We start from the raw sequence: 12999 nt of genomic DNA on the forward strand, positions 1-12999 counted from the left end.
AGGGCAACACGCAGGAACTGCAGTCGCTACTGCAGAACATGACCAACTGCGAGTTCAACGTGAACTCGTTCGGGCCCGAGGGCCAGACGGCGCTGCACCAGTCGGTCATCGACGGCAACCTGGAGCTCGTGAAGCTGCTGGTCAAGTTCGGCGCCGACATCCGCCTGGCCAACCGCGACGGCTGGAGCGCGCTGCACATCGCCGCATTCGGCGGCCACCAGGACATCGTGCTATATCTCATCACCAAGGCCAAGTACGCGGCCAGCGGCCGGTGATGCTCGCCGGGTCCCCGGACCCCGGCCCTGCGCCCGCGTCGTCTCTGCTGTACCTTCCCGCCAACTACCTCGGTGCGCCCCCGGCTCACAGGCCCCGCCAGAAGGCCCGCGGCCACGGCGAATACGGCGCGTGCGTCCCGGCCCCGGGGTCCGGCAGCCCCGCCGGCCGAGCGCCTCCCCGCGGCCGAGCCGGGTCCGGCTGGGCCGGAGCAGCTTCCCACGGCCCCCGCCCGCCTGCCGCCTCGCGGGTGGGGGCGGGGCGCGGGCTCCAGCCCCTTTTGAAATTTGAGTCTCGCAACCAGCAAGTTCGGAATCCCGAGATACCGGATCCTCTGCGCAAAATGTTTTCTCCCGAAGGTGAAAGGCAGGCGGCGGGGGCCGAAGGCGGACTCGGAGCGCCCCGCCGCCGCCGCCGGCAGGACCCGCCCGCCGGCCCGGGACGCGCGGATGCCGGCTGCCGCCGAGGAGCAGCCCCGAGGTCCGCGGTCCGCGCTGCTGGCGCACGGCCGAGACGCTCTGCTGTTCGCTGTTCTTGGTGTTCTAAACTATTTATCTTGTGTGTGTACATTTGTGGGTGGAGTTTGTGCGCCTGGTTTTTTTTGTTTGTTTGTTTGGAAAACACTGTGCGTGATCAGTGTGGTTATGGGGGGGAGTAATGCATTTTTTTTCTAGTCTTAAAACTAAAAACTTGAGTCTACCATTTCTTGGTTGCACTGAAAATACCGCCCAGCCTGATGGTGTTCCCGTGCTGTCCCTCCCCCTTCCCTTCTCCCCGCGTCTACTACCCCCCCGTTCTGTTCCCCCTCCCTCCTTCTCCCTCTCCCTCAAATCCGTGAGTTTTGGGAGCCCCAGGGCCTCTCTCTCCCGCCCCTCCTGGATGAGGCCACCATCCCCCAAACTGGCTTGTTTTGCAGTTTCCCCAGGATCCTGGAAGCTCGCTGACGCTCGAGGGTGGCGGGAACACGGGGGGTGAAGGTTCGTTACCTTTTCTAGTGCGTTCTATCATAGTTAACGGTTGCACACTTTTTTTAAAAAAGTAAATGGATTTGCCACAATTAAATGTCATAACATTTATGACAGAATATAAAATATTAACATATTTTAAGCCAAGTTTTAGGTGTATTTTTTGAATCTTGGTTATAAACCCAATTTTAAAGGGGGATGTATCCAGCGTTGTGAAGGCAACAGAGTGTACCCATATTTATATTTTTATAAAATACCTATAAGACTGTGAATCTCTCGTGCTAATGGCTGAGTGAATTGAAGGACTGTTTTGCCCCTTTTTAGCCTCCCAGAGCTTCGAGGACTCAATTCGAATCCGAAATCCTGCCGTGGGGGAGGGGTCGCGTCGAGACCTGGGCCCGGGGAGGTTCTCCTGCGTCACTTTCTGTCCTGAAAGGCGCCCTTCCTGGTTTCTGTGCCTCCAGTTTTCTATGCAGCCCCACACCCCTTGTTGTTTTGATCCTGAGAAATAAAAGGGAGGCTGAATTATTCAAATTTAAATGAGGTTTCCCCTTCATGGAAGTGCTGCTGACCCTTCGTGCAGAAATGGGGAGCACTTGAGGACACAGGTGGGTGGAGGCCCTTTGTGCGTGGCTGGTCCTATTCGGGCAGCCCTCCGTGGCTTTTTATAAAACTTTGTGTGAGAAGAATATATTGATAATGTCAGTGAAACAAGCAGACATTGAAATGGAGGCACAGATTACTCCACAAGGAGTTCTTCTGTATATTTTTTCTAGATGCAAATACCTTTTTAATTATGTTAATTAATGTTAAGACTTTCTAGGCTTATATCGAAGCTGTGTGTGGGTCACGGGATGATCACTTCTAACTGGATAAAGTTTGTGCAGCACATTTCTGAGTGTACGATATTGACTTGTAGCCCAGCGTGAAAAATTTATAAATAAATTTTTCATTGATCTTTTTATATTAAAAAAAAAAGTTTGTTGGTCCTTCTTGGCTTTGGCACAAGTTGCAGAACACCCTCTTTGGGGACGAGGGTTAGGCTGCGACACAGTTTGTGGGTGCTGGGTGCACAATGCTTGGCTTGTATTTGCCTGAAGACAGAGCCTGGTAAAGTCGCTCCCAGCCCCATGCGACGGCCAAGCCCAACCTGGCTGCACACAGGACTCACGAGGACCCAGCGCCTCCAGAGTGCCCAGAGCTGGCGTCACAGCCTCTGCTCCGTTCCCCAGTGGAGCGGCTGAGACCTCCGCCAGAGAGGACAGTTTGGCCTGAAGCCCTGCCCACTCCTTCCCCCAGGGGGTCATGCTGGAGGGTGCCTGCTGCACAGAAGGAGTATCTTGTAAATTGGGGGAAAATATCATAGCTGCTCACTCCTGGCAAGTAGAAAGTCCCCTGGAGGCACCTGGGAGCTCTGGAGGCCCACGCCTGGAGTCAAACACCCCAAAGAGCACAGACCCTGAGTTAGAGGAGCGTCGGGGCTGGGCACCCCCATTCGCAAGAGAGGAGAGCAGAGCAGGATGACTGTTGCCAGCACCGGAGAGAAAGCAGAAACTCTTGGCCCACTGCTGAGATGCCCTTGGGGCCCTGGGGGCGCTGTACAGGGCTGCAAGGGAGCACGCCCTCCCCCAGCAAAAGCAGCCAGCAGCGAGAACTTGGAGAAGGGTAAAGACCTGGAGTTACAAGGTAACAACTTTTCAAACCCCTCCGCCGAGTATAAGGGGAATCTGCTTCCCTAAACCCTGTCCCCAGCAGGGCTGCACTTCCCACAAACTTTCCCCACGCCTCCGCCTTCCTACTCTGCACTGCTGCCCTGTTTACCCTTGGTTTTCCAGGCGCGTTTTCCGTCGGTTACGCATTTCCTATCCTGCAGAATCAGCCTGGGAGACGGCCAGCTCCCTCCCTGAAGCAGGCTTTGGGAAGTCTTGCCCTGGGTCAGCCCAGGGATGCCCAGCCATTGGAAAGGACAGTGGCCACAAGAACCTGGACATGATTGGGGTAACCAGAGGATGAGGTCAGGCAGCCCCAGTGATGGCCAGGGGTATGCTGGACCACGCCACACTTCCCCACCCAGGGTCTGAAAAACAAAGGTAACATTTGTTACTGGCATTAGCCTGCAGGTGGGTGGGGTCCCAGCCAGTTGCTGCCCCTACAATATCCGGGAAGTTCTCCCACTGTGGAGAGGCCTGGCCTGGCACCAGGGGCCTCCCAGGCACATGGCTGCCACCCCAGGGTACTCTTTGCAGCTCCCTTAAATTCTCTCTTCTGAAAGATACATTTGACTGAGAAAGGCCTTGTGCTGCTTTTCTCTCCGGCAGGAACAAAAGGAAGCCTGCCCAGGCAGTCCCGTGGGCAGCTGAGGAGAGGAGGGCTGAGAGGGTGGAGCCCTGGGGGGGGTCTGCTTCCTCCCCAGGTGCCAATGGGGCACTGACCACCCCGGATGGCTGGGGACAGCCTCGATGACCTTCCTTGCCAGGCACAGCCCTAGGGAGCAGGCAGACACACACTCTAAAACTTGGGGTCAGATCTATGAATGAAATCTCAGCTGGGAGGGTCCAGGTGTCGAGAGCCCAGGAGGGTGGTCTGGGGATGCTGAACACGGCCCACGTTTAGGCCCACAGGCTTGTCCTTGTTAGGGAGCCCTGGGTAGCACATTCCTAGAATGAGCAGCTCAGTGGAGGGGGAGGCTGGCCACCTGTGCACCAAGAGTGGGCCTCCCTGGCCACAAGGGGAGGGGAGCAGCCCTGGGGTACAGGCAAAGAGGAGGAAGTCCCTGGTCTCTGGATATGGCCAGGTCAATGCTGCTGTGTGTCTCTGATGCCTGTTTCCCTCCCGAGTTCAGTGGCCTGTGCCCACACTTCTTCCAGGGCCTCTGTGTTCAGCAGATCACTTACTGCAGCAGGGTATTGGTGGGTATTAGCAGGTATGGTGGGTACTGGCCTATGGCAGAGTTACTGGGGAGTCTCCAACACCCCTCCCCAGGCAGGCCCCTTTGTGGCCAGGGTGAGAAAGATGGTGGAGGGGGGCCCAGCCTACACTGTCAGCCCTGGCCTCCCAGATCTGCAGGTGTGCCTTGGAGGCCAGGTGAGGGGTCCAGCCGAGAGGCACAGAGGAGAGCCAAGGTGGAGGGGCTGCCAAGTGGGGGCTGGGTCCCTGGGAACCCCTGAGAGAAAGGAGACAGTCCCAGCAAGGTCAGGGCCTGCCCCACATCCCCTGCCAGGGCTGCTGGGCTCCTGTCCAACTGTCTGTCTCTGATCTGACCCCGGCTGGAGGCAGGAAGCGCTGACGTTGGAACGGACGCCACGGAAAGACCAGGAAATGCAGGAAGATGGTCAGCTAGAAAGAGTAATGTCTAAAGCCAGCAGGCATGGGAGCCAGGACACAGCAGGCCAGAGGAGGGTGGACAGGACTTAGAAGCCAGAGAGACGGGGTGCGGGGAAGGAAGAGCGGGAAGGAGCTGCCCGCTGGGGTCTGTCCCCCAAAGTCCTCGTAGCTCAGCACAGATCGGGACAGAGGTGTCGTGGACACGAGAACACCGGGCGCACAGAGCCTCCAACTTCGGGAAGGCCAGCTGCCCCTGAAGCTCCTTGAGCCTGCGGGGAGGAGGCAGCGTCCACCTGGGCCTTGAAGGACGGGAAAGGAGGCCCCGCGCCAGGGACAGCTGGGGAACGAAGCCTGAGGCCGGGATGCGAGGGCTCAGGCCACGGGAGGGGGCTGTGGAAGGTCTGGGAACCTCCGCAACTGCTCCTTCCGGGGCCTCCAGTGCAGACCCTCCAGGGCTTGGGGTCCCCGGGAGGCCACCCTCCACCCACCCCCGCACACTCAGGCTCCACCGCTCGGAGCCGCTCCCCCCGTTGGAAACCCCCAACACCCGTCCGGCGCATTCTTCCGACCGTCCTCCGCGCGTCCGTCTGTCGGTCTTTCTTCTCTCACCCCTCCAAAGCCGCGGCCCCCATTCATTCTCGAGGCCTCTGCCCTTTCCTCCGCGCCGTCCAGCTCGGCGAGCAGCTGCTATGCTAATGAGGGCGGGGGGCTGGGGCCGGGGTGCGGGGGGAGGGAGCCGGGCCGTGGGGGGCATGTGGGGGTGGGGGCGGCCGCTCACAAAGCACCATCTCTGCATTCAAAACCAGCCGGGCCATTCCGGTCCCCAGAGCGCCGGGCGGGGACGGTGGGGACGGTGGGGGCGGGGCGCCTGCGCACCCGGAAAGCGCCCGAGCAGCGAGACGCGAGGGCAGAGTCGAAGGCCGGGCCGAGGGGGCGCAGCCGGCTCGCAGTGCCGCGCACCCACTCGTCCCGGGGCTGGGTTCACGGCCTGGGACGCGCGGCTAGTTCAGGGGGCCCCTCCCCGCCCACCAGACGCAGCCGCGCATGGGGCTCGAGTGCGCCCGGTGCAGGTGGGGAGGGGACTCCGACCCAGCGCTGACCTCGCCGGAGACCCCGCCCGCCCGCGGGGGGCATGCGCGGCAGGGGAGGGGGCGCGCCCGGGGCTCCCACCGACTTCGCCCGGGCACAAGGGCCGGAGCCCCCGGGTCCCCGAGCCTCGGAGCCGCCGCGGCGGTGCTGCCGACTTGTGGTCGCCGTCCGCACCGCGCCTCGGGCCGGCCTTGCTCCCGTGCATACTCCCCGGAGTCCGCCCTGCCCCGGACCCCCGCGGGCCCCGAGTCTTCCTCCCCGCGCCTCAGCCCCAGGGAGGCAGGCAGGCAGGGCGGGCGCCGGGGCCCATGGCGGGGCCATGTGGGCTTTGCTGGCTCCAGAGAGTGGCGGGGTGGGAGGCTGAGGTGAGCCGGGCCCCAATGCCCGGAGGTCAAGGGCGCCCTGGGGCAGAGGAAGTGGCAGGTACCCCTTAGCGACTCTTGGCTTCTGCAGCCCGCAGAAGGACCCCCAGACCAGGGTCTGGAAAAGTGAACCCTTCATAGTCCTAAACAGGCAGTTGGCAATGGTGTGCTATTCTCCACGCGGTCCGATGGGAAGGGGAGGCCCTGGGGCCGCAACGAGTAAGTAGATAGTCAGCAGGACCCTGTGGACGCGGCCACCCACATGTCACACTTCGGGTGGGAGCAGGACCCGGGGCCCTCCCTCAGGACCGCCGGGAGCCGGGCCTTCTGGGCCGTAGGTGCCGCTACATTGGCCATGGTGCCTCAGCACAGGAGGCCGGCGCTGGAATTCCAGACTCGTCCTGACTTCCCCGCCGCACTCTTCTCACGGAAGTGGCTGTGCTGGAGGCACAGGAACAGAACTGTGTTCAGACACTTGCCTGCTCGGAGATGGAGCCTGGAGACCTGGTTTACACCCGCTATGTGTTTAAATGGATAAAACTCTCCGCAGGTCTGTGAGCTCCTCACTAGGTCCCCACTGCCATCTGCAGGCCCCGCAAACAACCCACAAAGGAATGAAACCCAAAATATCCCATAAACTTTCCAAAGAGAAATGACAAAACTGAAATAGTATTGGTGTCAAGACACAGTGAATTTCGCAGCCCATTGAAGCTGGGGTGGGTGGCCCAGGGCTCCCCAGACTTCATGGATGGGCCTTTTGTTCACGTGGCTCAAAATGGCAGCCCAGATCCAGCCATCACACCTGCACTCCAGCCCGCAGAAAGGAGGCAGGGACCTCTTCTTCAATGATGCCTCCGAAGAGTTGCGTTGCCACAGCTGCTCACATCCCATTGGCTACAACGTAGTCATACAACCTACCTCACTGCAAGGGAGGCTGGGAAATGTAGTCTTTAATCTGTGAAATGTGCCCGCTTAAAAAGAAGCCATGGAGGAAGAAGACCTAGCGATGTCGGGGGTGGGGGGTGGGGGCTGGGTGGGTGGCAGGCTATGCCTCCCTCGGTGGCGTCGACATCCTGGCCATGTTGTCACATGGACTTGCTGCCAAAATTCCCAAGCCATGTGCTCACAGTCTCTGCAGTGATGAGTGTGATAAACACAGCTCAGTTAAAAATAAACATTATTTTATAGATTAGCTGAACAATACAATGTCCCACGAGCCTATGTGGCCATCAGGAAATTAAATTTTCTGACCTAATGGCCCAGGAAGCACTGCGGGCAGGGTCTCGCCCCGTGTAACACAGCACAGCGCTGAAGTGCCCGGGATCAGCCTTTGTCTCGGCGGGATCCTGGTTCCTGGTTCTTCGGAGGGCATGGCGAGGTCCCTGCTCCCTTATCTTGAAGAAAGTAATAAGTAACCCAGCTCTTTCAACTCCCAAGGTTACTTTGTCAATAAAGTGCCCCTTCTTAAGTCTTCGCCTCTCGTCTCTTTATGGGCTGTTTCTTTTCATTCGATTCCAGACGGTAAGAAAATCGTTAGGTTTATCATTCACATTCCTAAACATCAACGCTAAGGTGGTGTAATTTACATGCAATAAAATGCATCCCTTGAGGGTGTGGCAAGTCTTGGTAGATGTTTACACCCAAGTAACCCACACCACAATCACAATTATATAAAAGATATTATTAAAGCCAAGAAAGTTCTCCCGGCCCATCCCAGTCGATTCCTCCTGCCCCACATCACCGTCAACCCGACTTCTAGCACCGTGGATTCGCGGCGCCTGTTCCAGAGCTTTCTGTACAGGCATCACGTGGCACACGCTTCTTGTGTCCTGCCTCTGAGACTCGTCCCCATGCTGTTGAGATTTGTCTGTGTGGTTCATGTTTCCGTAACTTCTGCAAGGTGTAGCCTCTTTTTATTTTTGTTTTTCATTTTTTAAACTTGTAAAATCTGGCTGGTGTGCCACAAATACAGGCTCATGGTCACGGGTGGTTTTTCAGTTGGCACAGTCATCCTCCTCCGGAAAGGAACTGCTGTCACGAGAACACCCTCCTGGAATCCCCGCCAGCTCTTGTGTCCCCAGCATGGGCCCCACCATGTTCCCTGGTAGTCCGTCCCCTCTCCCAGGCACTGAGCCCAAGGACTGGAAATCCAACCTCGAAGGTTTGCAAACCCGGCAGTACCAGGTGCAAGGTTCTTCCCACCGCAGGCCAGGCCTGAGATCTGGGGCCTCTCTGCCAGAGGAGAGAGGAATGAGCTGCACACCGGGAACTTTGCTAGGACGAATATGTGAATGTCGGAGCCTTGTAGGGCGCAAAGTCAATGCACAAAAGTCAAATGTGATTCTATATCCTGTCAGCATTCAGAAAATACCACTAAAATAGCATGGCAAAACATAAAATGCTTAACAAAAAATTTAATCAAAGATGTGTAATGAAAGATCTCTCCAATGAAAACTATAGAACGTTGCTAAAACCTTTTTTTTTTTTTTTTGAAATGGAGTCTTGCTCTGTCGCCCAAGCTGGAGTGCAGTGGCCTGATCTCAGGTCACTGGAACCTCCGCCTCTCAGGTTCAAGCGATTCTCCTGCCTCAGCCTCCTGAGTAGCTGAGACCACAGGCGCCCACCACCACAACACACAGCTTTTTTTTTTTTTGAGACGGAATGTCGCTCTGTCGCCCAGGCTGGAGTGCAGTGGTGTGATCTCGGCTCACTGCAAGCTCCGCCTCCTGGGTTCACGCCATTCTCCTGCCTCAGCCTCCCGAGTAGCTGGGACTGCAGGCACAGTCTGGCTAATTAGCCACCACGCCTGGCTAATTTTTGTATTTTTAGCAGAGGCGGGGTTTCACCATGTTGGCCAGGATGGTCTCCATCTCATGAACTCCTGATCCTCCCACCTTGGCCTCCCAAAGTGCTGGGATTACAGGCATGAGTCACCGTGCCCAGCCGAGAAATTCTTCTTTAAATCTATCTATCTATCATGTTTAAATCTATCTATCATGTTCACTGCCTAGAAGACAATAGTGTTATAAGTGCTCCCCAGATTCACCTACAGATTCAATGCAATCACAATCAAAATCCAGCAGGCTTTCCATGTCAATTGGCTAGATGATTTTCACAATTCATTTGGAAACACAAATGTCAAAAAAATAAACAAGGCCGGGCACGGTGGCTCAAGCCTGTAATCCCAGCACTTTCGGAGGCCGAGGCGGGCGGATCACAAGGTCAGGAGATCGAGACCATCCTGGCTAACACGGTGAAACCCCGTCTCTACTAAAAAAAATACAAAAAACTAGCCGGGCGAGGTGGTGGGCGCCTGTAGCCCCAGCTACTCGGGAGGCTGAGGCAGGAGAATGGCGTGAACCCAGGAGGCGGAGCTTACAGCTGAGATCCGGCCACTGCACTCCAGCCCGGGCCACAGAGGGAGACTCCGTCTCAAAAAAATAAAAAATAAAAAAAAATTAAAAATATAATCTTGAAAATAGGCCGAGTGCGGTGGCTGATGCCTGTAATCCCAGCACTTTGGGAGGACAAGGTGGGTGGATCACCTGAGGTCAGGAGTTCAAGACTAGCCTCGCCAACATGGTGAAACCCCATCTCTACTAAAAATACAAAAATTAGCCAGGCATGGTTAATCCAGCTACTTGGGAGGCTGAGGCAAGAGAATTGCTTGAACCCTGGAGGCGGAAGTTGCAGTGAGCCGAGATTGCACCATTGCACTCCAGCCTGGGTGACAAGAGCAAAACTCCATCTCAAAATAATAATAATAATCTTGAAAATAAAGAACAGGCCGGGCATGGTGGATTACACCTGTAATCTCAGCATTTTGGGAGGCTGAGGCAGGCATATCACTTGAGGTCAGGAGTTCAAGACTAGCTTGGCCAACATGGTGAAACCCATTCTCTACTAAAAACACAAAAACTAGGCCTGGCGCAGAGGCTCATGCCTGTAATCCCAGAACTTTGGGAGGCCGAGGCGGGTGGATCGCCTGAGGTTGGGAGTTCCAGACAAGCCTGACCAACATGGAGAAACCCTGTATCTACTAAAAATACAGAATTAGCCAGGCGTGGTGGCGCATACCTGTAATCCCAACTACTCAGGAGGCTGAAGCAGGAGAATCACAGGAGAATCACTTGAACCCGGAGGCAGAGGTTGTAGTGAGCCAAAATCACGCCACTGCACTCCAGCCTAGGCAACACAGCGAGACTCTGTCTCAGACAAAAAAACAAAAAGGCCAGGCGTGGTGGTTCACGCCTGTAATCCCAGCACTTTGGGAGGCTGAGGCGGGAGGATCATCTGAGGTCAGGAGTTCAAGACCAGCCTGGCCAACTAGGTGAAACTCTGTCTATACTAAAAATACAAAAATTAAGCCGAGCGCGGTGGCTCAAGCCTGTAATCCCAGCACTTTGGGAGGCTGAGGCAGGCGGATCACGAGGTCAGGAGATCCAGACCATCCTGGCCAACATGGTGAAACCCCGTCTCTACTAAAAAATACAAAAAACTAGCCGGGCGAGGTGGTGGGCGCCTATAGTCCCAGCTACTCGGGAGGCTGAGGCAGGAGAATGGCGTGAACCCGGGAGGCGGAGCTTGCAGTGAGCTGAGCTGAGATCTGGCCACTGTACTCTAGCCTGGGCGACAGAGCAAGACTTCGTCTCAAAAAAAAAAAAAAAAAAACCAACTACTTCCACTAAGGGAGTAAGCAGTCCCCTCGGCAGACCCAGACTGGGACTACCAAGTAGGCCAGCCTGGGCGCCATAGGCGAGATGTAATGTTCCAGTGTTTGTTGGCTGGTATGCAAGCAGCCTCAAACAAAACTGTAAATTTTAACAAATTAAAAGAAATTATTCAAAATCCGGAAGAAAATCCAGCCGCATTCTTAAATAGGCTGACTGAGGTTCTAACCCAATATACCTGGTTGGATCTGGCCTCCCCCATAGGGGCCACCATTTTGGCATCTTATTTCATTTCTCAATTAACTCCTGACATTTCTAAAAAACAAAAACAAAAAACAAAAAAAAACCTTCAAAAGGTAGAGGACGGTCCGGATGGTCCTCAGGCACCAATACAAGACCTAGTTAATTAGCCTTTAAGGTCTATAACTCCAGAGAGGAGACGGCTGAGGCACAGTGGCAGGCTTGCCTCAAACAGAGAATACAGCTCCTAGCAGCGGCTTTACAGCCCAGTCATAACCCCAGATCAGAGAGTACCCTGCAGACTCCAAGGTTACAAAAGGAGCCTGCTAGAAGTGCGGCAAGGCAGGACACTATGCCAAAAGGTGTCCACAAGGTCCCTGAGCCCCAACGCAGCCTTGCTATAAGTGCAAGGCGTCAGGACATTGGGCCAGTGAATGTCCTAACCCTCGTCCACCAGCACCCCCCTGCCCTGCTTGCCAACAGGAAGGACACTGGAAGTCTGATTGCCCCACCCTGGGAACAGGTGTCACGTCTCAACATGACTCCCTTTCCCAGGATCCTGGGAGCTCCATCCAGCTCCTACATCTGGACGACAACAATTGAAGGTGCCGAGACTCAGGGACCCCTATCACCCTCGCCGAGCCGCGGGTAACTCTCCTGGTAGCGGGTAAGACAATTAATTTTTTAATCAATAGCGGGGCTACCTATTCTGTTTTGCCGTCCTTCTCTGGACCTAGCCTCTATCCAATATCTCTGTAGTAGGAGTAGACGGAAAGCCATCCACTCTACGAAAAACTCCACTCCTTAATTGCTGCCTGGCCAACAACTACTTTGCACACTTGTTCCTCATTATACCCTCATGCCCTACCCCCTTACTAGGCCGAGACATCTTAAGCACCTTAAAGGCCTCCATATGCATTCCCACTAACTCATTCACTTCCCTTCAATCCCCTTATGACCTGTTGCTCATGCTTTGTGCAGGCGCACACGCTCCTCCTATGTCGCCCCCACCCCCCATCTTCCCTATTTCTGTACACCCTCAAGTGTGGGACACTTCCACCCCGGTCATAGTGGCCCACCACCCACCAGTTCTTGTCAAGCTCAAAGATCCTACTCGTTTCCCAAACCGCCCCCAATTCTCTCTCTCTCCGATACATCTGCAAGGTTTAAAGCCAATTATCACGCGACTACTTAGCCAACATATTCTTGTCCGCACATATTTCCCCTGTAACACTCCAATACTTCCAGTTAAGAAGGCCGATGGAACGTATAGGTTAGTGCAGGATTTTCGGCTAGTCAATGAGGCTATCCGTCCTACGCACCCTGTAGTTCCCAACCCTTACATCCTTCTGTCCCATATCCCCACCAATTCTACTTATCTTACTGTGCTAGATCTTAAGGATGCTTTCTTTATCATACCCCTACACATAGATTGCCAGTTCCTCTTTGCTTTCACATGGGAAGACCTAGATACACACACCTCCACTCAATTGACGTGGACAGTCCTCCCACAAGAGTTCCGGGATAGCCCCCATTTCTTTGGTCAGGCCTTAGCAAAAGACCTTGCCTCCTGTCCTTTCACTAATAGCAAAGTTCTGCCGTATGTAGATGATCTCCTAATTTGTAGCCCTATCAAACAAGACTCTCTTCTAGACACTGCAACTCTCCTTAACCATTTAGGCTTACTAGGTTATAGAGTATCTAAACATAAGGCCCAAATTTCTTGCCAAACCGTCATATACTTAGGAATTGAAATCACCCCAACAACCCGGTCACTAACTACCAACCGTATGGCCCTAATACAAAACCACCTTCCTCCTCAAAATACAAAAGAAATTCAGTCCTTCTTAGGTTTAATAGGTTTCTTCAGACATTGGATTCCTAATTTTGGAATCTTAGCCAAACCTTTATATGCTGCAGTTAAAGAAACCCCACATGGGCCTTTGTCCAACCCCAAGTTAATTTCGACTTATTTCACCCGCTTAAAAGCTTGCCTTCTCTCACAACCCACTCTCTCACTGCCTGATTTCCAGCGTCCCTTCCAACTCTTTACAGATGAAAGGCAGAAAGTGGCAG

At 55.0% G+C, this 12999-nt stretch overlaps 1 protein-coding gene across 1 annotated transcript; it reads left to right on the top strand.

Moving 5' to 3' along the window:
* Positions 1–6: 6 nt before the first annotated feature.
* On the top strand, positions 7–2227 carry NRARP (NOTCH regulated ankyrin repeat protein). The gene has a single exon (XM_031934113.1). The coding sequence runs from the start codon at positions 39–41 to the stop codon at positions 273–275; it is 237 nt and encodes a 78-aa protein (XP_031789973.1). The 5' UTR covers positions 7–38; the 3' UTR covers positions 276–2227.
* The last annotated feature ends 10772 nt before the right edge of the window (positions 2228–12999 follow it).

Source organism: Piliocolobus tephrosceles, chromosome 14 (assembly GCF_002776525.5).
Source record: "Piliocolobus tephrosceles isolate RC106 chromosome 14, ASM277652v3, whole genome shotgun sequence".
Lineage (NCBI taxonomy): Eukaryota > Metazoa > Chordata > Mammalia > Primates > Cercopithecidae > Piliocolobus > Piliocolobus tephrosceles.